The sequence below is a fragment of the Acanthopagrus latus genome, chromosome 18 (assembly GCF_904848185.1).
Source record: "Acanthopagrus latus isolate v.2019 chromosome 18, fAcaLat1.1, whole genome shotgun sequence".
Classification (NCBI taxonomy): domain Eukaryota; kingdom Metazoa; phylum Chordata; class Actinopteri; order Spariformes; family Sparidae; genus Acanthopagrus; species Acanthopagrus latus.
In genome coordinates this window covers 23,760,132-23,787,967 of record NC_051056.1, presented here as the reverse complement: position 1 = coordinate 23,787,967, position 27,836 = coordinate 23,760,132, and the positions used below count along the sequence as shown (strand labels likewise).

The following is a 27,836-nucleotide window of genomic DNA, read 5'->3' as shown; positions in this document are numbered from 1 at the left end:
TACGGCCCTCGTCGCTTTGTCTCGAGCAATAAAATAAATAAATAAATGGGTCAAAAGTAAACACAAAAGAACAAACAACGCAGCCGGAGTCTCATGGTTAATAGACATGCGCTCAAGCTCGTGCACGTAGCTCGGGCCAGGCGCGCGTATATGTGCGCGTTCACGTTGTGTATCCAGTATCTGAGGGAGAGCCACAATTCATCATCACAGCCCATTCAATTTCTACCCGACGCTGACCTACTCAGAGCTGCAGCCATGGTAGGTTCACATTAACACCTTTTCCTCTCTTCCCGGTTTGACTGTCTGTCATCGATTTAATCTCGAGATGTTCAGAGGTTTGAGGTCGACTGACGCGTGTTTTATTTTTATAGCTGATTATATCAGTTTTAGCATGAAACGTAGTAAGCCGGTCCTGTGCCGCAGCAGCCGAAGCTAGCGCCGGTGCTGGGCAAGCTTCTTCTGCTGTCTGAGAGGCTGGACGGCTAACAAAGCTTTCATACATTCTCACATTCGTCAGATTCAGCGAACATGTCTGGCGGTTAGGTTTTTAATAGCCTGTGATAACGGACGAAATGAAGTACGTAACGGTCCCATACAACTGGCGCCATTTCGTTCAATTCTCCGTGTTTTACCCTCAAGAAAAAAAAAAAGAGAGAAAAAAGCTGAAATGTTCTGCTGCGTGTTAAGATGCTCACGGGGCTCAGGATGCTGTTCTAGTGTTTCACTGCATCATGTTTCCGTTATTTCTCCTCCGCTCGTCGACGCTTCCACATTATCACAGCGCAGCGCTGGCAGGTGCAGAAGCGCCCCGGGGCTAACTTGCTAACGGTATTGTTAGCTGCGTTAGCAGGGGCAGAAAATGACACCCATTTTGGCTGACGCTAGCTGAGATTTTCCTCCTCTTTGTCTGCTCACGGCTCTGTCGCGATCACTATTCTAGACGCTGGCTGACTGCGTGCTCCACATAAAGACCCTCCTCACCCACAGTGTCACTAAACTGGCATTTCTGTAGGTTTGTGGCCGAGTCTCATCGTGACAAAAATGAATGAATTGACAAACTAAAGGTCCGATCGAGCCCGAGCTTCTCCTTATATAGCAAGCTAGCGCTCACATGTGCGTGTGCTGCATTCATGGCCCCACCCTGAATTTGGTGCAAAGACCCCTTTTTTTGTGCTGTATTGGAACGAAGCAGCAATTAGATTTACTTGACGGCCATTTGCTGGATGACTACTTTTGCCTTGTATCAATTACAATATAGCGACTATTTGACAGAATTGTGATCATTATGTAACGGCAGGTTGGTTGTGTTGGATCCGTTAGCTGAAGCTAATGGGCCGCTGTATGTGGATCTCCATGGTCGGCACTGCGCATCTTTTTTTCTTTTTTTTTTTTTGTTGCGCATTAAAGTGTACAGCCCTTTTTATACACACTGCACGCTCGTCGCGCCATTAGACAACGAAACACTACCAAGAAGGAATAATTAATGAATGTCTCCATTCATTCATTCATATGTAGTCATCAAACCTTAGAAGCGGTTTGGTGTCGGAAATGGCAGAATCTGCGTTATGTTTTTTTTTTCTACCTCATTACAGCACGAATAGAATTTAATAGTATCATGTATGTGTATATAATTCTTAATATACAAATCAGTTTTGTTAGTGGCATGTAGTTTTGGAGAATAAATTAAAACAAGATTTTTGATATTTACAGTATTAATGAAGTAATACCAAACCCAGTAATGTTTATGTTTTCCCATAACTGAATAAACAAGATGTTCTCAGAGCAACATAAGGCCCCCAGGACACTGTTTTGAAGTTAGAAAGGTGGCAGGGTCCGTCACATATAAATGGAATAAAATAAGATGAAATTGTAACGTCCTTTAAGATCACGTCGTACATTCAGTCATGAGAACAAATAATTTGTTGATTCAGTTTGTTTTGGCAGCCCTAACTCTTTTTTTTTTTTTTTTTTTTTTTTTCCCCCCCAAAAAACGACATGGTGCACCTTTAACGTCTGGCTGTGTTGTCTTTGGGCATTTCATTGCTGAGTCGACACCAGCAACAACCTGACATCAACTAACTGCCTGCTGCAGTTTCCCTTTGCAGGGTTTTCTAGAGTTTAAATAGACATAATCTCATCAGGCCTGTGTTTGTAGGTGAAACTGGTCTGCGATATGCCTCTGATCTAAACTGTGTAGAGGAATTAAAATTTGTATTGTGACTAGGTTTGTGTTGAGTCACTTGAACCTTGCCTTTTGTAAAGAAAAGTGTCGACGGTTAAGATTAGATAAGGTAGGAGCTCAGTAATCACCATGGTGATACAAGCTTGCTACTGCAACAAAACAAGAAACGAAATAAAAACAACATGGTGACAAACTGGGCCGAAGTGAGGCAGTGGAAAGGAGGAAGTGAAAGCAGCAATTTTCTTTTTGTTGACTTTACTCACGTAAGTCATGTCTGTGTACAGAAAAATTAGATATGCAAAGCATATGGTCATAGTAATTTTTTTTTTTTTTTTTTAATAATGCAGCGAGTGTCTCGTATGCTAAGAGGTATAGAAACTTGTAAACCTCAGCAAATATTTTGGAAACTTTGCTACAGTTGCAAGGAAAGTCCAAATTATGAAGTACAATTATTTTATTGACCTGTGATAAAGGAAGTGGGTTGTTTGCTGGTTAATTATTACACAAATTCACTGATATCTCATACAGGTCTTTAACGCCTTGTGCACACATACAGTGCCTCCTTGTATGGTTTTCCCCTTTCCGTCTTTCCTGCCCCATTATTTCCTTTTTTATTGTCTTTTTTTTTGTGGGCACATTGCTGGTAGATGGCAGTTTTCTTCCATCTCCTCCTGAGATCACATTTTCCTGTGATGAAGAGCCTTAAACACAGTCAGAAGACTTGATTGAGTTTATGGAGGAGCTGTGACTCCACGATGTGACTAGTATTCTGTATTTGACAGAAGCTCCATTGTCTGTGACTCAACCCTGCCCTGAAACACTTAATTCCTAACCACACCCTCACCCACATGGTCTCCTTTATGGTATAGACACATGGCTGATCCCTCTGCAGAAACAACTTATGTAATTTTTTGTCCTGTCACGAAGACTTGGCCACACCTTTTTAAACTGAACTTCTTTTAGTATTCCGAGTCAAGGTGAACTTTGGACTGGCATCAAAGCGTCACATTTTATTTTGTGTCCTTTTTTATTCATACAGTTTGAACTCTTGCATAATGAATGTCATTAAAAGGCTATAATTTTAAGCTTGCATTACAGAATCAAAATCTCCCATCTGTACTACCTCCATGGTGAACAGCTTGTCACGGCCGCACCTTTGCATTTCAATCCTCCTTATCAGTCGGCCTCGTAAGGAGCATTCCTGCTGTGTAATGGTGATAGTCACATGTCGCCTTTCTTCAGCTTCATGATGTCTATACCAACTGTTGCGGATGATAGCAACTGTTGCCTCATTCAGACGAAGCTGTTATTTATCTAGACTGATACTCTTGGAGCTTGTGATACATTAACCAGAGCTCGATAATCATATTCAAATTTCTTGTCTCCCCCAACAAGACTGTAAAGATATAGACAGCGAGATTTGTTATCATAGGACAAAGAGAACCAGTGTATAGTTACATCTGAAAAGCTTTCAAAACCAGTGTAATAGCACTGCATGTGACTCGAGTGTAAAAGTGTTTATTGTCATATGCACAGTTAAAGAAACAAGTTCCCTGTAAAATGAAATTCTTCCTTTGCCTTCCACTACGAATGCTGTTTTATGATGAAACACAGTAAAATATAAAAAAGTACATGAATATAAGAAAGGATACTATGTAAACACACACGCTGTAAATGTATAGTTTGCAAATATACAGTATAAATACAATATGCACTATTTGCTTACTAATAGCATTAGTTTCATTTTAAGTTTAAAAAAGGAAAGTAGTTTAGGAATTAACCTTTTCTGTGACATCATCTGCTAAAGAAATAAAGTTGCAGGTAAACTGTTCAGACCAGCCTCCGGGGCAAATAAATTATCCTGTAGTGAGGGTTCAGCAATAAACTGTAAGTACATTTAACTCTAAACTAACAGATTGTTCTCTCCACAGGCCTCCGGTGTGAAAGTCACAGATGAAGTTATCGCAGTCTTCAATGACATGAAGGTGCGCAAGGCTCAGGCGAACGAGGATGAGAAGAAGAAGAGGAAGAAGGCCATTCTGTTCTGCATGAGCAAGGACCTCAAGAACATTGTTCTGGATGATGGCAAAGAGATCCTGCTCGGTGATTTGGGAACCAAAGTCCAGGACCCATACGCATACTTTGTGAACATGCTGCCCCCAGATGACTGCCGCTACGCCCTGTACGACGCCACCTATGAGACCAAAGAAACTAAGAAGGAGGACCTGATCTTTATCTTCTGGTATGGGCAGAAATTATCATTAAAGAGTTGCTGACGATTATTAAGATGACATTTGGCGTTAATCATTTTTGTTCCTGTTTGCAGGGCTCCAGATGGTGCCCCCTTGAAGAGCAAGATGATCTATGCCAGCTCAAAAGATGCTATCAAGAGGAAATTTGAAGGTAAATAACTGTACATAGTTTTTGTTGATGGATAAACGGTTTGAGAATTACAAAGTTGAAAGTGCGAACATAACAAACCTAAACCCAAACCTTCAGCAGTTTTGACTATTCATCGCCGCCGCAGCTCAGCTCGGTAAAACGGGTCACGCAAAAGCAAGTCGGCATGGCTTGGTCTGACCCAGCATGGCCAAAAGTGCTACGAGGAAAAACAGCATACGTGTGATGTGAAAGCAGTCACTGACAAGTAACAAACTCAGAATTACCCCTTGATTCTGCAGTCTGTCCAGCCCGCAACTTGCTGTTTAGTTCAGGGACATTGCAATATATTCAGCAGAAAACCCACTGCCAGCTACCTGATGGAGCAGCAGATCAGAATGTTAACATGTAGTTGGTGAACATATTGGGGCAACTGGCAGCTAAAGAACACAATGTATGTTAAAAGGAGGATGAATAGGGAGGAATGCAGAAACATGACTACATGAATGTTAATCTTAGTAAGTCCGGATGTGGAAACAGGAAATTGTTTGATGATGGTGTCAATGTGTGAAGAGTTTGTTTTGCTGCCCCCGTGTGGACAAAACACTGCTTAACGCTGCTCAAATCCTAAACCTATTCTTCAATTTAAACTTGCTATCCCCTCAACTATATTCCTCTCCTTATGCCCAAAGTGTTTTGAGATGCAGATTGAGATGAGGTTAAATGGGTTAATGGTTCTCTAACAATGATGACGGCCCTCAGAAGCAGAAATTGGACTGCTTTTTAGTCAATAGACATTTAAGTACCATCAAAGGATTAAGTCCTACTAGATGAGGGTCTACTGATCAAACCTTGTTTACTAAAAGTGATTAGATTTATGTTCTTGTCTGAAAATAGTTTGTTCTTTTGTTTGTTTCAGGTATCAAGCACGAGTGGCAGGTGAACGGTTTGGAAGACCTCAAAGAACGGCACACCCTGGCAGAGAAGCTGGGTGGCAACTCAGTAGTGACTCTGGAAGGATGCCCTGTATAAATATTGTCCCCCCCCCCCTCCCCCCCTTTCTGGCTTCGATCGAGGCCTTTCAGACACATCTGTTGGGTTTAGCCGTTCATTCCAGTGTGGTTTGGTGAAGGGCAAAAGCAGAACCGTCACCAATTGCGGGACTCTCTGGGTGGGATATTTCGGGTGAGTTCGGGGTGAAAAGATAGACAAAACAAACAAACAAAAAAAACAAAACAAAAGGAAAATTCCACAAATGCAGACTGTCATCCAGTTCACGCAACATAAATAATATGAACAAAACACACACTAAGAAAAACAGTAAGATACAACTGAGGAAGGATGATGGTAAAATGAAATACACATATAATTTATGTTAAGGACAGGGTTTTGTTCCCTCCGGGTTCCATTTGAATGATTGCAGAGAAAGGGACAGGCAAAAAAAAAAATTAGTTTTCCAACAATCAAAATCCCGACAAACAAAACGTTCCAACTACTTTTATTTTTTTTTGCCAAACTTCTAGTTAAGTTTTGTAAGTGTGTGTGTAGTTGAGACTAGTTGTAATATGAACTAATTCACTCTTGATTGCACAAGATGTAAAGAAACTTTCTCTGGGGGAACACGGTTAAATATATATATTTTTCTTTTTTTTGTTTTGTTATTCCATTTGTTTTCTTTTCTTTTTGAACATGCAAATTCCAAAACTTGAGTGATTCCTTTTATTTCCAGTTCTGGGTCAGAAAACCATTGCATTTGATGTAGTAAACGGACAACATTCCTTGTACTTGTTAAACCTGGATCCTCTTGATTTAAAAACTTCGGTGTTAGGAAGGTCTGATGGGGAGCGATGTGTATATGAAAGACCAGCGGTCAGAGTTAAGACTGAATATTGAATGGTGGATGTTTTGTATCGTCTCCTTATCTCTAATAAAAAGCACTAAACTACTGACTTGTTCTGCTCTTCTTCCACTTTTGTTACTTGTGAAACACTTGATGCTGTTCTTCCAAAGTTATATTTCAGGGTTTTTTTCATGTCACACATAAATTTAAGTATTCAAACAACTTGTTTTGTCCAACTAATGCTGAACAAAACCTTTTTTGAAACTCAAATATTTAGTTTACTCTCATCAGAGGCTGAAGAAAAAACAAATAAGTAGTTGTTGCCATGATCTGTCAATTGACCAATCAATAAAATTCAGTTTAAATTGAGTTTAACCAAACAGGAGTAGAGCTGCAACTAAAGATTTTCATTATTGATGAATCACTGCGGCTCATCACAGCTGCCCAGGGTCCTAATTCAGGTCTTCAAGTTGTTTCTTTTGTCCTTCTGACAGTCTGAAACCCAAATACTCTTCATTTCAGGGCTCCAGGGTCGACTGTTGTAGACAAAATGTTTATCAGAAGAAAAAGAGAATCGACAGATTTGTTTTTATATTTTCATGCATAAAAAAACTGAATAAACAAACTTTGTATTCATGACTGAATAAACGATCTGACCATTAAGTTCAACACAGTTTCATACTGTTTCACTTTGTTTATATGTGGCGGACTTCTAGCTTCAAACAGTGTTCTGGGACCTTATTTTCCTCCGAGAACATCTTTTTTATTCAATGATGGAAAAGATGCATAATTATGAGTTTGTATTATTACCTCATTAATATTGTAAATATAAACATTCTGAGATTTAATTTCTTCTCCAAAACTACAGAATGCTCGTTTAAATAGGAAATTAGATTAATCAAACATTACAATCATTAACATATTAACATAATGTGTGAAGAAACCAAATTCAAATGTATTACTAAATGAAAGTTAGTCCAGAGCCAAGTGTTGACAATCATAAATGACAAAGAGAAGCAGCAAACTAACATTTAAGAACCAGATAATGTTTTACTCTTTTGCTTGAAAAAAAGACTGAACCCATTATCTGAATATCAATAAGGTTTGCAGTCAATTTTCTCCTGACAGATTGATCCATTAATTGTCAACTCCTTGCAGCTCTAAACTGGAGAATGTCCCTGTTGTTCAGCTCACCGCTGCTGCGGTGCTTATTCTGACCACAGGAGGGAGCCCCAACACCACTCCTGAAGCCGAGCCAAGATGACAGAGACACATAAACACACACACTGCTATAAATCTCTGTTTATTAAAATATATATCAAGCATTTTTCACAAAAATAAAATTAACACCGTGTCACTCTGACCACACTATGAAGAGCATCCTGTCTGCTGAAACGTCAAAAAGCATCAGTGGATGTCCACAAGCTGAATGATTTTCTTTGAAGAGCTATAAAATACCAAACCATTTCCCCAGAGTCAGAAAACAGAGCAGGAAAGATGTAAAATGTCAATAGTCTGCCGTCATCCACAGTAGGAAAATAATCTGCTGCTACTGACACGCGCTGCACACACGAAGAGAAGAGTGTTTTTTTTCCCCCTCTTGTAAAAAGTGGTTTAGTTTAATACTGTGGAAACACTGAGCGTGTTATTAATCTGACTGCAGGCAGAAACTTATTAAAAGATGCCGTGGTGATGATCTCACAGGCAGATCTGTTTAATAGGCCCAGAGGTTACAGGGAGAAAATTAAACACATACAGTGGAACTGGATCCAAAAGTAACTGAGTGTGTCACTGAAAGGTGTTATTTCTGTATGGATCAAATCCTGTTTCACTCGTCTGTCTTCAGTGGAAGTAAGACGTCTCACCCTGTATTTTTATAGTCACTTTGTGCTTTCTTTTCTTTTTCACGCTATGCTGTCAAATCTTCTCAGTCCTGGACACAGTCCAGCCGGTTCCCGTGCACCCAGTAACAGATCTGAGCAAACTTCAGAGGAGTGATGCGCACGGCCACGTTGTAATCCCGGTTCTCCCCGTCTATCTCCAGCCACTGGTGTCCAGAGAAGATGCCGATGACCTTCCTCTCCCAGCGCTCTAAGCTGTTGTCCCACACTCTGCCGTACACTCCTGAGCCGCTGGCTCCAGGTCGGGCGTCACAGTGTTGGTATATCAGATCGCTGGACTCTTCTTCTACTGGACAAAATCTGTACACCAGCTCTCCAGATCTGTCGCTGTCAAAACCAGAGAAGTGGATGCGATTCCCTGCCAGGTCATCAGAGGAGGGAGCCACGGAGAGGCGCATGAAGGGACGTCTGTGAGGCCAACGCAGCTCCAGCAGGGCATAATCAAAGTCCATGCTGACCTCCTGAGGGCCCTGGATCCAGCCCTTAGGCACGCGGGTACGCTTCACCCTCACCCAGCGGACCAGAGGCTTCTTCGCGGAACTGAGGCCCACACCTGTGCCGTTGATGGACGGAGGAATCAGGAAGCCCACCCTGAGCTTGCGCGCCCCCTTCACATAATCCTTCCCATCGTGCACACAGTGGGCAGCTGTGAGGACGTGCCGCTGAGACACGAGAACGCCGGTGCAGCCGGTGGAGATGCGCACAGCTGTGGAGAAAGGGTAATCCAACAGGAAGTCGTCGCCTTGGATGTTAAAACGTCCGTCTGCTCCGTAGATCTGACGCCTCACACGTCTGTGCCGGGGCTTCACTCTAGGAGGGAGGGCGAGGTGATCCCCATCGAGGTCCTCATCAGCCTCCACATCTACCGTGGTGAGAGTGCGGGTGCCGTCAGCGTACAGCGTCTCAAAGGCCAGTTTCTCTGTGAGCTCCTCCTTTGGGGCCTCCTGCTCTCCTCGGTGGAAGCAGCTGGAGTTGCAGTGAGTGGTGAAGTCCAGCTGAGCGTGAGCGCTGAAGCGGGAGCGGATGAGAGGTGTCGGTGCGTGAGGGACCAGCGTGGGGATGTGGACGGGCGGGTGGTGAGGAGGCTGCAGGAAGGACAGGCTGACGGGGAGGAGGAGCAGGAGGAGCAGGAGCAGGTGCGGCGTCATGGCGGTGACGGAAAACACTGCAACGACAGAAAATTAATCACAAACATGAGAAAAAGATTTGCACAAATTCCTCGATGTTTGTCAAGAAAATGGAAAACATTCCCGGGAACAAACACTCCAACAGACTAATCCCACATAAATCTGGACTCTTTCACTGTTGATTATAAATCACAGCTTATGCAAAAAGTGAGGTCAGCTTGCAAAATCTAATGCAGTAACGCAGGCCTGAGTTTCATCTGGTGTGGCGAGGCAACAATGGACCTCTTGTTCCTACAATATAGATTACCAGGAAAACAGGATTTCATCACGATTGAGGCGAACGAGTATTTTCAATATCGGTTTGGTCCAAATTCCAGAGGGAGAAAAAAAAAAGTTCAATTAACGAAGAGGCAACGTGGTTCGCAGACATTGCTGAGTGGTTTCACGCTCTGACAGGAAAAGAAAAGCAGTGTGTGATTACTTGGAAAATCGTATCATGTTCACAGACGTGGATCCACAAGAGCGAGGAGGCGAACAAGAGGCTGGGAGGTTACAGTTAAAACCCCTCGAATCAAATATTTGTAAAAGCTCAAAAAGGTAAGACGTTGTGTTCCATCAAACACTAACTCCTTCACAGTTGTGCGTCGAGGCTTTCAGGGCAGATTAGCCGGGACAAGGAGATACTTGATCTCCTCTGAAGGCTGTGGACCCTGAGGCACTCATGGCACGAAGAGAGCAGGTGTGTGAAAAGTGAAAAGAAACAAGTCGAGGCACGGCGGCGAAGACAGAGCATTATTCCAAACAAAGCGCAGGGTGGGGTCTGTCCACACACCTATGTGCTGCTCTGTTCAACTCTACGAAGGGGGCAAAGGAACCAAAAAAAAAAGGAGCTTCTGTAAAAAGGGAAAGTGTGTGTGTTTCTCTCCATGTTGACGTGTCAGACGCATGACAGCTACAGAGGACCTGAAGTGGTAAATTGGCCCGGTGAAGAAGGGCATGTAAAGCCATGTGTGCCGAGAGCGTGTGTCAGTGTTTAAACACAACGTTTGACTCTCGAGACAAAAATGCACGGCTCTAAACCAAAACCGCGGCTTCTCCCTGAGGTTTTTAAAGGTTATTCTGTTGGACATCACAGCAAAATGATCCAGAGGGAACATAAAACTAAAGAGAGAGAGAGAGGGAGAGAAGGAGAGCTGATCTTTGGTGATTAATCTGCATTCCTCGAAGAGAAAAAAGTTGTGCAAATGATTCCTCTCACAGTTATGTATTGCATATTAAAGGGAAGATGCAAAAAAAGTTTAGTCTTTTCGGTTCACAAATAACACATGCAGGCATCCAAATCACTCCAGACTGCTGGTCTACAGAAGACTCCCTGTTCAGTTTCTACATGTGATATAACTTTATCTAATGAGTCAAATGGAGTTTAATTTAATGTAACATCTGTCCAAAACACAAGTTCCCCCCTCAGGGAAGATGGTTGAAGGGATGTTTAGTACTATGAAAAAAAAAGTTTGGAAACACCTGCATTATGTAGTGAATCTTTTACCATAAATTTCACGACAACATTTGGTTTGAATAATCCACTTAGACATGGCAAAGAGTGTAAAATTACTTATTTTAATTCATGCGCAGAGCAGTAAACACAACACGGTGGTCTCTCCTGTTAATCTAATGCAGTTACCTCCTGATTAGAGATCGATGGTTCGTGTTTACATCCCAGTCAAGTGTTCCTCCCCATCAGACGGCTCCTTCTCGATCGTTCCTCCCCAGGTTCTCCTCATCCTCCTCTCCGGTCAGCGGCAGGTAGTTTCTCTCTGGTTCCTCCTCCACAAGAGGAAAGTCTCGCTCGCTCTTTATAACAGCGTGTATAAATAAATAAAGCGCCAGATGCGGAGTCTCTCAGGACCGAGAGTGCTTCTCCTTCTTCTTCTGAAACCTGCCCGGCTCAGACACACAGCCACAAATAAAAGTCTCCGGTCTGAGCAGAAGTGTTTGCCCTGTCCTGCCTCACGGTCCTAGCGCCCCGCCTCCGCCCCGCAGCCGGCCAACTGACGGCTAACTGACGGCTGGGAGAGCGACCGACCGTTAGTCTGGCGTTCGGTTGGCAGTTGGACATAAACCATCAGTTAAACCTTATACTCACACTTTATACACATTTATACATCCCCAACATGAAATACAACGTGGAGAAAAATCTGATTTAAGGCTGTACACCAAGTAGAAGGAAAAATATTTTATGAAAATGATGTTTGTAGTTAATTATGATAAGGCTAATGTCTCCAGTTATGCTAGCAGCTCCGTGAGACTGTACTTGGGAGCTGCTGATTTGAGCTACATGCTAATATCAAAATGTTAACATTCAAGATGCACTACGTCGCCCAACATCAAAAAATCATCATCAAAACTTAAATAAAAGGAATATTTGAAACATTTGTGACATCATAGATAGTACGGTGCTGAATGGAGAGAGACAAAACCTCTTTCTCTCTGGTCTCTCTGGTGGTCAGAAGCTCCTGTGCTAACGGTACAAACACAGTTTGAATTCAAGAGGTAACCAGTTTTAGTTCTTCCATGAACATGTCAGCGGTCTTCGTTTAGCATGTTAGCATGCTAACTTTTGCAAATTATAAAACACAATTTACAGCTGAGGCTGATGGGAATGTTGTTAGTTTTGCAGATATTTGGTCATGACGTTTATTTTAAATAGAATGGCACTGAGTAGAGTGCATACCTCCGCCAAGTCCCAATATTCCCCTTTAAATCAATGAAGCCTTATCCAATATGATAAAATATATTTAAATCTGCAAATCTGGAATGTTCCCTATAAACCTTACCATTACTAGATATTTGTGTCTAGGGGAAAGGAAGATTAAGAAAGGAAGGTCTATTTCTATTAAACACTAAATGATTGAATAAACTTATGTTTTGCTTTGTGTTATTCTGAGGAAAACCGTTGCACACAATACTACCACTTGAAAACTTCAGGAGGGGAAATGTCCTCTGTTGCAACTTTAACTTTAGTCAGTCAGCAGGCAGAAAAATTGCCGTTTCAGCAGCACCAGTCAGTTTTTATACACTTTTGCTGACAAGGCCCATTTTAAGTTCCCGCACTGAGTTAGTTTTATGACACTGGAGAACATTTGACTGAACTTTTCAGTCAAGTTGCAAATTCAAGGCTGCAAGAAAAATGATGGTTTTATATTAAGCATGATACTAACGCATGTTTTGATACATTATACTGTCATATAGTTCATATCAAATCTATCTTAGCCCCATTAGAGCCTAAAGATTTAACATTCAGTCTGGTGAGTCAACGTGTCTGATGATTTTATGACTCAGTCACACATAATAAGTGTTTTTCTTTTCATCATATTAGGTATTTGGCACTTTTATTGGTCGCCTACAGCTACACCGAGCAATAAAAGTCTTGTGTCTGGCATTTCTAATTATCAGCAATGCCAATAGCCAAAGGAGAGACGTGAAGACAAATGGCAGCTGGCAGGCGAGAGGACTGTCGGGGCACGTTGGCAGCAGCGCTCACCTCGTCCTCTGCTGCCTGACCTTGATCTCCAAGAGGTCTTTCATCTCTCATTTAGGATCCCTGCAAACCTGTGGAATTTGGGAAGCCGTGCAAGCGACGCTCCCATGGGGTTTTCGAAGCTTCGGGGGTGCCGAAACAGAGCTCCCAGTCACGGCGACAGTGCTTTCAGGAATGCTGAGGAATCTCCCAACAAGGACACAAGTCAGGCTGTCAGCACAATGTAGCCGCTGTTGCCCCTCGGAGCAAAATGTCACCCCAGAGGAAACACCTACCGAACCTGCTCCTCATCCCTGTAATAAAATCCTCAGCTGGTACTGTTCCTGCTCCGGGAGCAGCGCAGTGTTGACAGATTAAGTGTAAGGTATAGTCCCCAAGAAACGTGTAGGGGAATCATAGAGGATGGGAGGAAGGTAGCAGGCAGAGGGCCAGAGAGGTGTAAATGTGTAACTCTGTAAGCACGCTGTGTGATGATGGTATCACTGCCTGTGTCTCTGCTGCACAGAGCGAGCACAAGAGATTTCCTTTGTGTGTGTGTGTTTGGCATTGAGAAACTTGGCCTCTGTTTGTCCGTGGATTCCTCTCCTTCCGTCCTCTTCTTTCCGCTCCTCCTCCTCCTCCCAGAAAGTTCTGCTCAAAAACATTAAAACGATATGGGGCAGAGGAAACAGTCATTGAAGGAACAGTTGGACATTTTGACAAGATAAGCTTTTCTTTTCTTGCCGAGAGATGAGAGGAGGAGATCAACACCAGTCTCACGTCAGAGCGAGCAGGTGGTTAGCTTAGCATAAGCATAACCTGGCTCCATTCAAAGGAAACTAACTTGGTCTACAAGCACTTCTAAAGCTCAAAACATGTACTGACATGTTTTATCTTGTTTGTTTAATCTGTACCAAAACTGAAGTGGTACCAAGAAAAACCTCCCAACAGGCTTCTACATCTTAGATTTTGTCCAACTCTGCAGGTATAATTTGTTAGTTAGTGGGCTTTAAAGGTACAGGTATGCAGGCTAGCTGCTCCCCCCTGTTTTTTTTAGCCTTTATGCTAAGCTAAGCTAGCAAGCTGCTGGATCTAGGTTCATATATACCGTACAGACATGAGTGTGGCATTAACTACACTGCCTACTTTACCCAGTAATGGTTAAAAGCTTATCTTCTAAGCGTGGCTTTCAAATAGCCTTCATTTTAAATACCTAATTGTCTGAATGTGTTGAATTCCAGCGACGTCATAGATCACCGTTCCCAAAGCAACAGGCATTCCTAACATTCGTCACACGCTCGCTGTTTGGTTAGTGAAGGCGCTAACACTTGGTTAGGTTAGACAAACACTGTGTTGCTTCAGTCATGTCACGTAACTTCACTACGTCAACCGACTTCCTCCTTTGCTGCCATAATACAGCCACTAGAGGCCGCCGCCTAACACGAAACATAATTATGGGTCGTACAAAACTGCTTTCACATGTGTGGTTGTTTGAATTTAATTTAGATGTGCATTTGTGTTCTGTTATATTTTTATCCCACATGATTTAAACTGCAGTGGTTTACTTTTACATTTTGTGTCTCTTGTGTCACTCATCTTTACCCCGTTTTAAAAATTGTAATCACCCTTTATAACACTTTTTAATTGTCCTGATGTATGAAATGTGCAATGCAAATTAAGTTACATTTCCTAATCTTCTCATCTAACTTTAGGCAAGCAGACAAAATGTTGTTAGAGTCATTTTTCAGTTTTTTGTGTAAAATACCACAGCTCTAATTCTAATTTTCCATCTAAAGGCTGCATTTCATTAAGCTGAATCAAAGCTTTCCTACACATAATGGAAACTTTCCTGCACGTTTTTATCAATTTGTCAACTTGTGTAAATTTATGTGTACGGTAAGAAGTCAAGATAAAAGTTAACCATTCTCTGTTGTCCCACCTGTCTCCTGTCCGTTGCACTGATTTGCAGTTCCTTGTCTTACACGTGTTTCAAGGCTTTCAGAAGAGGCACCTGCAGTATATTTGACAGTTTAAAGAAAAAAATCAGAGTTAAAACTGTTAAAAAACAGCTGTTGGTAGTAAATCTTTCATTTCCGAAACCGTTTGTTTTGCTTGACAGTGTTCATTGAATTGTTCAGGCTTTACCTGCTAATTCCAGTCAAGGGTCACGAGCGGCTGCAGCCTCGCAGAAGGGTTTTGCAGTGGGTGGTGGAAAATAAATTTTGGAGACGTTTCTAGTCCATCACATGATTAATACGGACCCTCACAGCACAGATTTTAGACCATAAATTCGCCTGACTTGCATGTCTTTGGCATTTGGAAGGTCACGCAGTTGGACGCAGGCAGAACTTTTTAGCTCCAGATGAAAGAAAATTCCTGGACCGAGAATCGACCCTGTGACACTGACACACTACTGCCTCTGTTTCATGGTGTAATGTTTTCCACGCTGCACTGCAGACCATGAGCTCCACGTCACAAACCGTGCTTGTTCATAAATAAGACACCAGGTGGAATGGTCATTTCATTTCCCTAGCATCAGGTCAGTCACTGGATTTGACTGAAATATCAGGTAGTAAAGCAAAGAAAATACATCCTTGCCAAAGATGTTTTTTAAGATGTTTTTACAGCCATTTTAATACTGTTTGCTGTATTTCAATGGCTACAAAATGTGAAAAAACATTTCCTTGAACGATGTGAGCTTTTGAAACCGACAGTGCTGGTGGTTATGTGCAAAGACAATAAGACAAAGAGTCTGCAGCATTGTTCGCAGCTCTGTGCGGCCTTGTTCTCTGGCCAAGAGGATCATCAGGAAAGAGGTGGTTTTCTTCCTTCTGTTTTCAAAGCCTCAAATTTGGCATTATGTCGATCCCCATCTTGTTTTGAGAGCACGAAAATGACCATATTTGGATGACACGGTCGAGCTGGGGAAGAAGGGATTGCTATGCCACAACCCTGATTGGATCTGACGGTGAACTCGAGGACAATCACAATCATGAAGTAGCCACACTCTGCTTATTGTCTGTTTTACTGTTAATAGGACCAAAACTTACTAAATAAAGGTAATTCTGTCTTGAAGAAGACTGGAAACAAGAGACTGAGACCATAAACAGGGTAATCTTCTCATAAGCTTATATACAATCAGACTTCTTCTCGCAACCAGTTTAGTCGCCCTCGGGTTGGTTAAAGGCACTCTGGTTTCACGTATCTGAATTGTTAAGATGTTTCTTGTGAAGTAGTCGATACTCTCACCTCCTCTGGTCTCTTTAAACCCCTTCAAACAATCCGAGAAGGAAAAATGACTGTTTAGTTGAACTGCTGATGCACATAAAGGCGATTCACAAGTAATTATTGCTTAATTTTACAGCGTCACAAGCCAAAAACGATTGAGAACCACTAGACTAAAGAGGTCTTCTTCTTGAAACACTAACATAAATGACATGATGCTTGGGTTTACTGTGATTATTGAAATCATAAGACCAGTTTCTCAGCCAACATGGAAATGGAAGACAAACGCAGTAACTATTTGGTCATAACTCAGCTGAAAGTGGACTCTTTGACATCCATTTCATTAGTTGAAAGCTAGCTTTGGCATACTACTTATTTATTTATTTTCCCCCCAGTTATTTGTACTTGAAAAATATGAGTTTTGATGAACTGACATCTTGGGAATTCAGTTTGTTATTCCACATATGTAAATGAGGATTTGTAGTTAAATCCGATCAAGATGGAGTGGAAAAAAAACAACAAAACTCCTGCCAAAGCTAATCTGCTCAACATATTAGATTAGTAACTTCACAGAAGACAGACACAGACATACATTTTACATGTATTTCCTATGAAATATGTCTATATACTTTAAATCAGTGCTTCTTAATGCTGTTTGCCTTTGTAGGGCCGAACAAACGGCAGCTAACAGCTGCAGTTCACTTCTATTTATCTATTATCACACAAAAGAACACTTTAGATCTAACAGTGAGAGTGTGTGATGCATTTTTCTTCATTTTAACACTGAGGTCCTGAAGGTCAGTGACCCCTGATGACACCCCCCCCCCCTCCCCGAGTCCTCACACACTCTCTGGCCAACTCACACTTTCCAAGATGATTCATTTAAGAAAACAAAACAAAAAAAAATCCTCAGAGACCAACTTTTTCCGCTCTCTGGAGGAGAAACCTGTCGTGTTCATTAACATGCGACTACTTTTCAGGGAAGTGCGTTATTAGTGTGTCACTGTTTGACAGGCGAGCGAGGGAGACAAATGCGATGAAAGCCAGCAGGTTGTGTTTGACTTCATAACGGTTTGGTGTTTGAGCAGGATTCCCTAATATATGTCATTACTGGTAGCTGTCTGCACTGAGCTCGTTCAGCCGGGAGGATTCCAGATGAGTGAGTTCACGCTGGGTATGTGTGAGCAGGCATACCTTCAATTTCCATGGAAATGGTCCCGTGTCGCTGAGCACAAGCCTGTAACAGATCCACGCTGGACAGAGTTCATCCCTTCATGTGTAAATCAGACTGAGTTGAAGACGTTAATGTGGCGAACATGTGGTCCCTCTGCCCGGGACGAGGCCAGCACGGTGGGCCGAGGGATCAGGACTCGTGTGACCGTTCGGCTGACATGTTGTGAGGGGCCCCGCAACAGTTTCTGTAAGCAAAGGGGGATTTATTAACTGGATCACAGGGTTTTCTTTGGACTCTTTAATCTGATAATTGGCATCAGATTCAAACAAACCACCTGAGACTTAAAGCAGCCGAGTGGACCTTTTATAACAACCCTGCAGCTCTTGACCGGACCCTCTCGTCACTTAGAAACCGCAGAAAAAGGAGCCTTTTTTTCAGAGAGGAGTTTTCAAAGAGAGGGGCTGTGAATACAAAGAATGTCCCCTTGTGCCTGTGCCTCAGTGTTTTATGTCCCCTTTTTTTTCCATCCGGATATATTTATTGCTTCTTCACCCAGTCCCTTTTCATCAAATCCCTCCCACCCCATCTGTGTGTCCTCTTTATCTCCTCATCATCGGGTCAAAACAGAGACGACATTTTCCACATTTTCAGTCCACGTGTTGTTGCAGCACTTGACAAAAAGAGCTTCGTCCGTGCCAGGAATAACCCTTTCAGACAATCTTATTACATTTTCCTCCCTGATAAATACCTCAGGAGATACCCCTCCTCCCGTTGGTCCCTGGTTCTCCTGCAGGGCCTTGTGGGTACGTATTCAGCCCGACTTCCCCCTCGGCATGATGTCATTTCAGTTTGGCTGCATGAGCCGTGAGAGGAAAGGAGCAGAAAAGAAAGGAAAAAAAAACACAGTTAGCAAAAACAGAACTATGGAATGCAAACTGACTGGGATGAAATCCATCAGGAGAGGTGGAAAGTGTGTCTCTTCATATCTTTAACCAGTCTGGGCAGATTGAAGGGTGCGGGAGGGAGTCTGCTGCAGAGACTGGAAGTCGTCCCAAACGGTATCTCAACGCTCCAGACTCTGGTTACTCACAACAACCTTAAAACATCTCTCTGGCCTGGAGATATGGAAAGGAGACGGGCATCTGTTGGCTTAATCAAGTGACCTAATGGTTACAACAGGAATTATCGGCCCCAAAGGGCCCATTGAAGCCACTTATCACTATTAAGTCACTTCACAGATTGTTGTCGAATCAGTCAGAATGCCAGTTTCTGTAAAAGGGTAAGAAAACAACTGCATTTACCAAGTCTTGTAGAAGAATAACAGGAGAACAACTGATGGAAACTGACGTGTAATGTCTTATTATCTGACCCAGATACAACTTAGAACCAAACCCGATGATCTTTGTTTCTTTTTAGTTTCATCTTTGTGATCACTAATATTATTGTTAGCCATGAGCCTGAAGAAACCCTGACCCTGAAAACAATGCTGTACAACTGGGAAATTAAGCAAAGCAAATAAATTTGATGTCCTCGGTTCCTCGTGAAAAACCTCCCAGTATGACGAGAAGGTTGGTGCCAAAATATTTGATTGGAACAACCCAAGTGTGGGTTGAATATTTGGGTAATCTTAACTGATACCAGAGCGGAGGAATAACGTGGGGAATGCTAGAAATCCTGCGAGATGTGAGTCGGTTGGTGAGAACAGAGAGCGTTTCTTCATCTCTGATCTGATCACGAGTACCAATCTGGAATGAAAAAGGAGGTCTGGAGTCACAGACGGCCACGCAGCTGCAAACGCGTGAGCCTCAACTGGAATGGCAGTCCAACTCAAAGCAGAAAGCAAATCATTATTTATGACAGCAATGTGGTTTGCATGAGTGGAAATCATCAAAAGGGTCCGTGACAGGAACACAGCACGGGTGACGGGTGCAGACCGTGTGGCCGCATGAGATGCACTGAACTTCCTGAAGCTGTTTCCGTGGAGGAGACAAAAAGCATTTGGGTCGTTTGAGTGGAGGAACAAATCTGCTGTTAAGGGCTCAGTAAACAGACCCAAATATTTACAGCCTCAGAGCGAACATTCCCACTGGCACTCCTTCTTCTGAGTCTCTCCTTTTGCGCACAGAGACAGTTGAGACTCACTGATAAGTTTGCTCCTGAAAAGATACTCTTACCTCCCACCTGCAAATCCCCGTCTGACTCCTTTAGTGTGTAAGTATGATTCTCTGTCGGCTCCCAGTCAACATGAAAAGTTGGTTTGACCTCTCACTTAGGAGACATATTTCAAACATATTTCACCTTATCTTGATCCAGCTTTAGCTAAGAAAATGCTTTAAACATATAAAGTATTTCACAACAACCTAATTTGTCACATCATTACACTGTAACTGAGAATATAACCACAAACCCAGGCGTAACTTTCATACTCATTAATTACATTTGAGGGATGGCAGCTTTTTCAGTATCTCCAATTTTTATGTGATCAATTTTGTGGGTGGGAGGTCTAATATTCAATAAAATATTCAAAGTGCATTGTGTGTATCCTTTCACAGCCCAATTCTGCCGTTTGTTAGGTGGTTCTCAAAAATATAAAAATATAAATACCTTTTCGAAAGATGACAAATAAAACCTAAGAGGAAAATCTTGTTATTTAAGCTTCATTGATAGTTTCTTTGGTCTCGTGGGGGATAGCATGACAAAGAAAACATAAAAATGTTAGCAAACAGTTGCTAATTTACACATGTTACTGAGAAACATTAGCATCCATTTGGAGTCGTATTACTGGCAACCTGACAGATCTAAGTCCAGTATTTAGTCTTCTTTTAGCTCTTGGTCTACACCAAAAATATCCGTTTTGCTTTCTTTAGCTTGCTGGCTGCTCTCCTGTGTTCGGTGGCTAGCTGCTAACTACATCTCTCTGCCTGCTGGGCAGGTAGCCATTAGTTGGCATTTCTGCTGAATTCAGCTGACTGCATTCATAATACAGAAATATTGGTTGGTGGTTTTCTAACTTTTAATTTATGTGTTTTTAATTTGGTTATAACATTTTACAACCTTGCCCCTGTAAACGCTCTTAGTTTCAGGGGCAGATTTCTCTTCCAAAAACTGAAATTTACCTTAATTCACATCCCAGTAAAGAACAGAAAAGACGTAAGAGAGGCGACTCTGATCATCAGTCTTTAGTAAACAGCTGAACGATCCGCTGAAAGGAGGCTGATGGAGCACCTGAGTCCTGGAAGGAATGTTCTGGAATGTTCTGGAATGTTATCACCAGGACTCACAGTGGACGGCTCACTGGGACAATGAAGGAGCCTTGATAACAGCCAGTGTGGTCTGTTAGTGTGTGTGTGTGTGTGTGTGTGTGTGTTTGTGTGTATGTGTGTGTTTGTGTGTGTGTACATTACCCCAGCTGCCCTGAACACAACAAAAAGCACTTTTGAAGAACACAGCCCCCCCTTCCTACCCATGCGCTTGAGTAGCAGCCAGAGTAGAAAACGGGCTTTATTTGTTCGTCTTTCTGCAAAACAGGGCTGCAGAACGACATGCAAGTTGTTTTCCAGTCGTGCGACTCAAGAAACGGTGGAGTGTCGAGGGACATGAGCGGCTCTGTAAGCGTTCAACTCCCATCTAGATCCAGATTAGTAACACCATTACTCAGCCAAGACTGCTCCCACTGACACCTAGACATAAGTACAGGGGGGATGGACGCTTACACAACGCTGGGCTTTCTTATCGAGATGGGTGGAAAATAAAATATCATCAATTAAGCGAGCGACAGCTGAGCTGTCCAGGGTCTGATTGTGAGTCTGCTAACCGGCTGCAGAGTTTGGTACTCGAGCCAAGACAGTCCAGATGATATGATTTGATATTCACAGTTTATGATGTTGCATGATGGTATTGTGGTGACCGGAGGAGGACCGATATCGGACAGTGAGCGCTGGATGGTGCAAAGACTCATGGGAGCGGATTCTCAAGTGCTCATGAGACTGTTTGGATATGTTTAGTTTGTTGCTCTCTGTACATGTTCTGGTTTTTGTTGTGGTTGTGTCCTGTTGTGTTCTGGAGATGTGCGTGTTTTGAGTTGTGTCACCACGGCCGAGTATGATGTGGAGGGTAGTGGTGTTCGTCAGATGTTGGTGTCTAAGGTTGATAAGTAAATCTGCAGGCTTGAAACTTTGCTGTGTAAGTAGCACAGGATCTGTGTTGAAGTTGATGATCTGTCTCGTGAGACTTTCTTCCCATCAAGCTCACCACAGTGTCATTGTAATCCTTGGCCATCAGCGCTTAGATTAGATGATATTGTTTTTCCTGTGTTATGTTTGTTTGTTGTTCAGGAGATGTGATGCAAAATACATAATTCATTTAATGGTAGATAAAAAATGGCTGCCACATGACATTTTTGCAATGGCTTCGTCTCTGAAAACGTAGACGTGAATCAAGGTTTGTGCTTTTATGAAAAAGTGAACAATTCCCCTCAAATTTGCAGCATGTCATCTGGATGAAGAGTGTTTTTGTATCAGTTTTGTGGGTGAGATTTCAACAAACAGCATTCTGATGTAGCTGTTCTTATTTTCAAGGCCTGTTGGTTCTTGTGAGGGTCCAGGCTGCCAGGGATGTCGTCTTTGAACGGCTGGAGAACCAGTCTCACAAAACAGTTCATCAGAATGGGCTTGAGAGCCATTAAGACCAGACACAGCAGCACTTTTTAGGCACAGGGACGATGATGGCTGTCTTGGAGCAGGTGGAAACAGTCTCGTGTGAGAGCGAGATGTTAAAAATGTAAGTAATAACATCTGCCCGCTGACTGGCACATGTTTTTAATTCCTAATGTTATCAGGCACAGCAGCTTTACTGACATTCACTCTCAGCAGGATTCTTCTCGCATCCGCTGTGGATACTGACGGTGGCGGGTCCTCTGGAGACGGAATCGACTGTAAAGTTGACTCTTTTTCTTAAAAAAACACAAGGATTATAAATTATGTCACAATCACTCTCACTATTCTTTATACCCATTAACACTTAAGTCAGTGAGTGTTTTTGTTTTTTGGGGGGATTTGATGTGGCACAACTTTTTCCACCCAATTTTTCTGGAGAGTTAGTCCCTCTCTAACTTTAAGACAGTGTATTTGGTAATTTGGATATGAATTTATGAGAAGATGAATCTGATATAACATTTAAACTGTATATAAAATATAAAGTGCAGTTTGAGGTTTTGATGTGTACATTCTGTATTACTGTTTTACTCTATTTACTTAATTGATATTTAATTGTTTCCTGTGTTTATGACCCTGGACTGTTGGAATAATTAACCACAGCTACCATCATGGAGCATTTCAGCCTTCTTGGCGCGCATGATGTGAAAATATGTTTGTGGTTTCCATCTTTCGAACAGTGTGACTTGATCAAGATCCAAGTGGGATTGAAATATTGTCTTCATTAAACTTGTGTGGCCTCATGCCGTTCTCACTTTACTGTGTCATTTCATTTTTCTTTGATCAACCCCAAAATTTGTGCGCTGGTGGTTTCCATGATGAGCGCCCTGCATGAGGCGAGAGGAAAAGATCCAGAGCTCCGACAAAGGGAAGCGGGGAGGCTGCCAGATCTCGTCAATCTGCTGTTATCTGCAGCTGCTAATCCTCGTTGTTACATGCAGTATTAATTTGGCGACACCGCTCCATGACAAAACAAAACAGCAGTGTCCACAGTTATTGTCAGGCCTCACAAAACAGACATTTCCGTTGCAGTATGCTAAACAACATGTCTGTGAATAGAAAAACAATGCCGCCCCTTTAAGCCAGGCACACCCTGCCAACAAACAAATTCAAGTTCTTAACAAGGCCTGAATTATCAGTGCATGTGTGGAGCTTTTACTGCTGTTCCCTCAGTGGAATTAAAGCATTTTTTCCACTGCTCACCTCTTTGCCCCAGATATCTACGCTACAGGGCTTTTTTTTTTTTTTTTTTTTTACGATTCTAACTCTGCCAGAGCTGCACAAGTGAATGAGGAGCTGAGCAAGCCAAGATACAGCACGGGGAGGTTTTCATGGTTTTGAAAACAAAATCTAAGTAGGAAGAGAACGTGGCTTCTCCTGCTGCATTCTTTCCTTCATCAGGAATTCACTGAGGTTTGGCCGCGGACTTTTTTTTTTTTTTTTTACTGGAGCCTTTTCCTGTTCGCCTGGGAATAACAAGGCCGTTTATTTTTTAGTTTTTGTCCCTGCACGCTTTGAACACTGCAGACCAGGCTTAAGAGCTGTCCAAGCGCTCAGGGCAACCACACACCCATCAGCCTCAGTTTAATCCTTTAAACACTGCATATCACACAGAAACAAAGCGGGCCCCCACTCCCAGTGTCCGAAGCAGACCCCTGAAGGCCGTGGAGCTCATTTTTCCTGAGAAGAATAGTGTCTATGCAGATCAGCCACAAGCTCGGTCGCAGGGTTTTGTCCCCCCTGACCGGTTCTCTTTTCAGCTGCGGACACATTGATGAAGCAACGACGCTCATAATTGGATTCCAGCATGGCACATCTCTGCTCCGTGCTCAGCTGGAGCTTATTGTTTTTGACCAGAATTTAATCTACGGCTGATTGGGGTCTATAAATTCAACGGACAGGACGCGGCACAGAGATCCGCCGCTCCAAAAAGACGTCAGAGCGATGACAAAACATTCAGAGCGACAACTGTTTAATTGTAAACTTATCTGAAGGTTATCCACAGCCAGATGAACAAAAAGCCCAGAGGACATGAGTGCCTGAGAATCTTGGATGATCACAAAAGCTTTGCAAACCCATGTCTGTTTATAATAAGCGGCAGAATCCAAAACACCACACGCTAAGCCAAGGAAAACTTGGAGGAAAAACATCAACTGTGTCTGACACCAGGGATCCAGTTGGAAAAGACATAGAAAAGAGACGTCCTGTACCGGGAAAAAACCAGTAAAAACAGTTCATAAATGTCTCCGTCGTCTCCACCTGTCTCAGTTTCCACCACTAACCATATATTGAACAACTTGAATACATTCACGACTGTTTCCACTTACCTCTCCTACCTCGCTCATGAATGTGTGAGAGAAATAGTGCTCGTCTCACCCTGAGTAAAAGTTACAACCTGTCATAATCAATTTGGACACACTTATCTTTCTTTTTTTTTTCTTTTTTTTTTTTGCGGCTCGGTGCAGGAGGTGGGACGGGCGACAAACAGTCTGTAATCGCACACAGAAAGAGAGAAAAGGACGTGAGGCGGCCGAGGTGGCCAAAGTCTGATCTCAGCCCAGACGAGGCTGGGCCGCAGCTGTGTGTCCTCACGTTCAACTCCCATCTAGATCCAGATTAGTAACACCATTACTCAGCCAAGACTGCTCCCACTGACACTTAGACATAAGTACAGGGGGGATAGACGCTTACACAGCGCTGGGCTTTCTTATCGAGATGGGTGGAAAATAAAATATCATCAATTAAGCGAGCGACAGTTGATCAGTATCATGATGATGGTTTACGATTACATTCATAATAGTCAGAATTGTCTGTGTACACCAACAGATTCATTTCAGGTCATATTTTAAGACTCTGTACATAAACAAAAAAGTAACAGAAACGGAAACAGAAGTTACCAAAAATCTTCGTTTGTGTTTGGGTTAATAAAACTTCAAGCAAACTGTGATATAAAAGTATCATTATTTGTGTTTTGTGTTAATTTTGTCAAATGTGTTTCACAAAAATGCAGCACATCTGACCGCAAAGTACATTTGTTTTATTTCAGCGTGTTTACATTCAATTAATTTTAATAGCATCTTGTGGTATTCGCGTAAAATATGACAAAAAATTATTTTTTAAAAAAAGAACAGTTGCAAAAAAACGGATGAAAATAAAGTTTGAGGAAGGAAAATCATTCAGTTTTTTAATTATGGCCTCATAAAGAAATTAAATACCAGCTACAAAGCTTGACTTTGCTGAACTCCAGTGATTTAACTCTAAGTCTAATTGTGAGTAAGCTTATGAGAAAACGACCCTGCTTCTCACCTGATTCAATACCACAGTAAACAGATCCTAATGAGTTTATGGTCTCAATCTCTGGTTTCAATTAAGTCCCATTAAGTGTAAAATAGACAATAAAGCTTAGTATACTTTAATGGTGTTTCTCAGGCAATCTAACAGCAGGATACATTTATACATTTGTATGTATGTTTCTGCCAACTAGAGTTGTGTTGAAACTTTACATTTATTTAGGTTCTGTTGTCAGTTTCTTGTGACACGCGGTGGTACGCGTATACTCTGGTTAGGTTTAGACACAAAAACTACTTTGGAAAAAAACAAAACAGGTTTGTTGCAGTGATATATGTCTGGAGATGTCCTGAGGTCTTGTGAAAAACACACATTTCTTTGGCCACAAACACGATGGACATGTCCCAACATCCTGTTAAAAATACAGCCGGAAATGGATCCAAGATGTCCTTGAAAATATCCAGTGGTGTTGCACTTATAAAAGTTAAAATGCAGGCTCTGTAACTCCACCACGGCTCCTTCTCCACCTCCAGATGTGAAAGTTGGGTCATGAACGCCAACGTACCAACGTGATACGACACGTTTTGTACAAACACAGAAATGTAAATCTATCAGTGGTTTGCAGGAATATTTAGTGCCAACACTTTATCTTGGCGAACGGGCAGAATATGATCACTTCTTGCTCCAAAAACAGGCTTAATGCCAAACTCGAGGACTCAGATCGGTGGTCCACAAACCAACAGGTAACGTCACGGTGGGTTTACACTCAGTCAGGTGTGCCGTTACTTCAGTCTGTGTATCTTCTTCCATGTCGCGCATGGTGTCGCTCTGCTGCGTACAGTAACAGTGTGTGTCGCTCTCTCATTCTCTCCCCTCACACAGGGGCCGTGATGCAGACAGAAGGTGTTTGTTGAGTTATGAGCCTGGGACTTGGCAGGGTGTTGACTGACTGTCGGCTTAAACAGCGTCGGTTCACCAACTCAACCGCAGAACCAAAGAACTCTGCTCAGCCGCCGAAGTCCCAGATGCCCTCCGGTCACGCACAACAAATACCCCGAGGACACGAGGAAACCTCTGAGGTTTGAACCCGACCCTCGCCGTCAGGAGGACCCCTCGTGTTTAGAGGTTTTTTTGGGTTTTTTTTTTTTTCACTCACACGCACAAAAACGTTGCATAACCATTATTGTATTTAGCATGAAATCACCTCATAAAAACAAGAATGTGAGTCCTCTTCCAGCACAGTTTCACAGTCACAATTTCACGGTTGACAGCTGCCTATTACAGCTCTCGAGTGTACTTTTACATCGTCCATGATTATGAGGATTCAGAGCAGCAACTCTGACATCATAAACATGCCTCTTTACCATGTAGAGCTGAGAGCATTGCTTTATTAAGTGACACAGAAACTCTTGACTTGTTTATAGACAGTTTAATTGTTTTGCTGGTCATATATATAAACCTATGTTTATAGGTGAGTCCTGGCATTAATCCAAAGTCGAGTTCCCTGTATGTGTACACACACACACACACACTTGGCCAGTAAGGCTGGTTTGGATTGATTTACTGTTTTTCTGTTTTAGTTTTCACCCCCACCAAGTGATTATGTTTTCACCTGTGCTTGTTTGTTTGTTTGATAATTAGTTAGTTTGTTGGTTAGTCTGCAGAATGAGGACTTTTACTAAAAGAAAGAGACATCATTTATCTTGAAAATGAACAATATTTGCATATTTTTAAATCCTGGGTTTCTCAATATGAGATGAGTAGTGAATTAAACCAGAGTGTTTAGTCGCATGTTTTCACAGATGTCTGTTTGTTGGCTGGTTGGTTTGTCAGCAGGATTACACATAAACTACTGACCACATTTCCATGAAACTGGATGGAGGATGGGTTTCTTGGAGCAACCCAATCCTCAGAATAAATGTTAGCTGAGGTCGTTTCTGTAAAACAACAGATAATGTCGAACTTTGTGTGTCTTTATTTTGCAACTTTTAAAATGTTCTCTCTTGTCTCAACACTGTGCTTATGATCTGTTTCGGTTTAGGTGCTAAAACTACTTAGTTAGTGTCAGGAAAACACAGCTGGACGTCGTTCCACATTGTCCTTATATCACGCTTACAAATGTTGAAACAGCACGGTCCTCTGGCAAAAGCATCCAGTGGCTTCACGAACATGAATGTTGAATTGCAGCTTTGTGGCCTTTAACTCCATCATTTAAAGTCTGGTCATAAACACTGCATGCTTTGTATAAATGACATGAAACGTAAATTGCTAACATTACATCCTGGCGACTGGGCTGGTTTATGGGTGGTTAAACTCTAGAGTGACACCCACACCGGCCATCGAGTCTGATATTAGATCAGACTTGACTGAATTGAAGGGGACTGTTGGGCCTTGGTGGAGGTATACTCTCTACTGAGCATCATTCTAGTCACTAATTAGATATATTGTTGGTTGTACAAAACAAGACATAAAAAACAGCTCTTGACAGTGT

At 42.3% G+C, this 27,836-nt stretch overlaps 2 protein-coding genes and 2 long non-coding RNA genes across 4 annotated transcripts; 2 read left to right on the top strand and 2 right to left on the bottom strand.

Moving 5' to 3' along the window:
* The first annotated feature begins 100 nt into the window (after window positions 1-100).
* cfl1 (cofilin 1) lies at window positions 101-6,510 on the top strand. Its single transcript, XM_037077586.1, has 4 exons — window positions 101-258; window positions 4,114-4,424; window positions 4,509-4,585; window positions 5,481-6,510. Exons 1-4 carry the CDS (start codon window positions 151-153, stop codon window positions 5,591-5,593), a joined length of 609 nt encoding a protein of 202 aa, XP_036933481.1. The 5' UTR covers window positions 101-150; the 3' UTR covers window positions 5,594-6,510.
* Window positions 6,511-7,688: 1,178 nt separating this feature from the next.
* Window positions 7,689-11,463, bottom strand: LOC119007944 (serine protease 23). The gene is made up of 2 exons (XM_037077928.1): window positions 11,111-11,463; window positions 7,689-9,467 (listed from the first exon to the last, which is right to left on the bottom strand). Exon 2 carries the CDS (start codon window positions 9,448-9,450, stop codon window positions 8,329-8,331), a length of 1,122 nt encoding a protein of 373 aa, XP_036933823.1. The 5' UTR covers window positions 9,451-9,467; window positions 11,111-11,463; the 3' UTR covers window positions 7,689-8,328.
* Window positions 11,464-11,856: 393 nt separating this feature from the next.
* On the top strand, window positions 11,857-14,882 carry LOC119007947. Its single transcript, XR_005071286.1, has 2 exons — window positions 11,857-11,953; window positions 12,806-14,882. It is a non-coding gene; the product is annotated as an uncharacterized LOC119007947 (long non-coding RNA).
* On the bottom strand, window positions 12,122-20,581 carry LOC119007946. Its single transcript, XR_005071285.1, has 5 exons — window positions 20,462-20,581; window positions 18,094-18,198; window positions 17,366-17,589; window positions 14,886-14,957; window positions 12,122-13,597 (listed from the first exon to the last, which is right to left on the bottom strand). It is a non-coding gene; the product is annotated as an uncharacterized LOC119007946 (long non-coding RNA).
* Window positions 20,582-27,836: the final 7,255 nt, after the last annotated feature.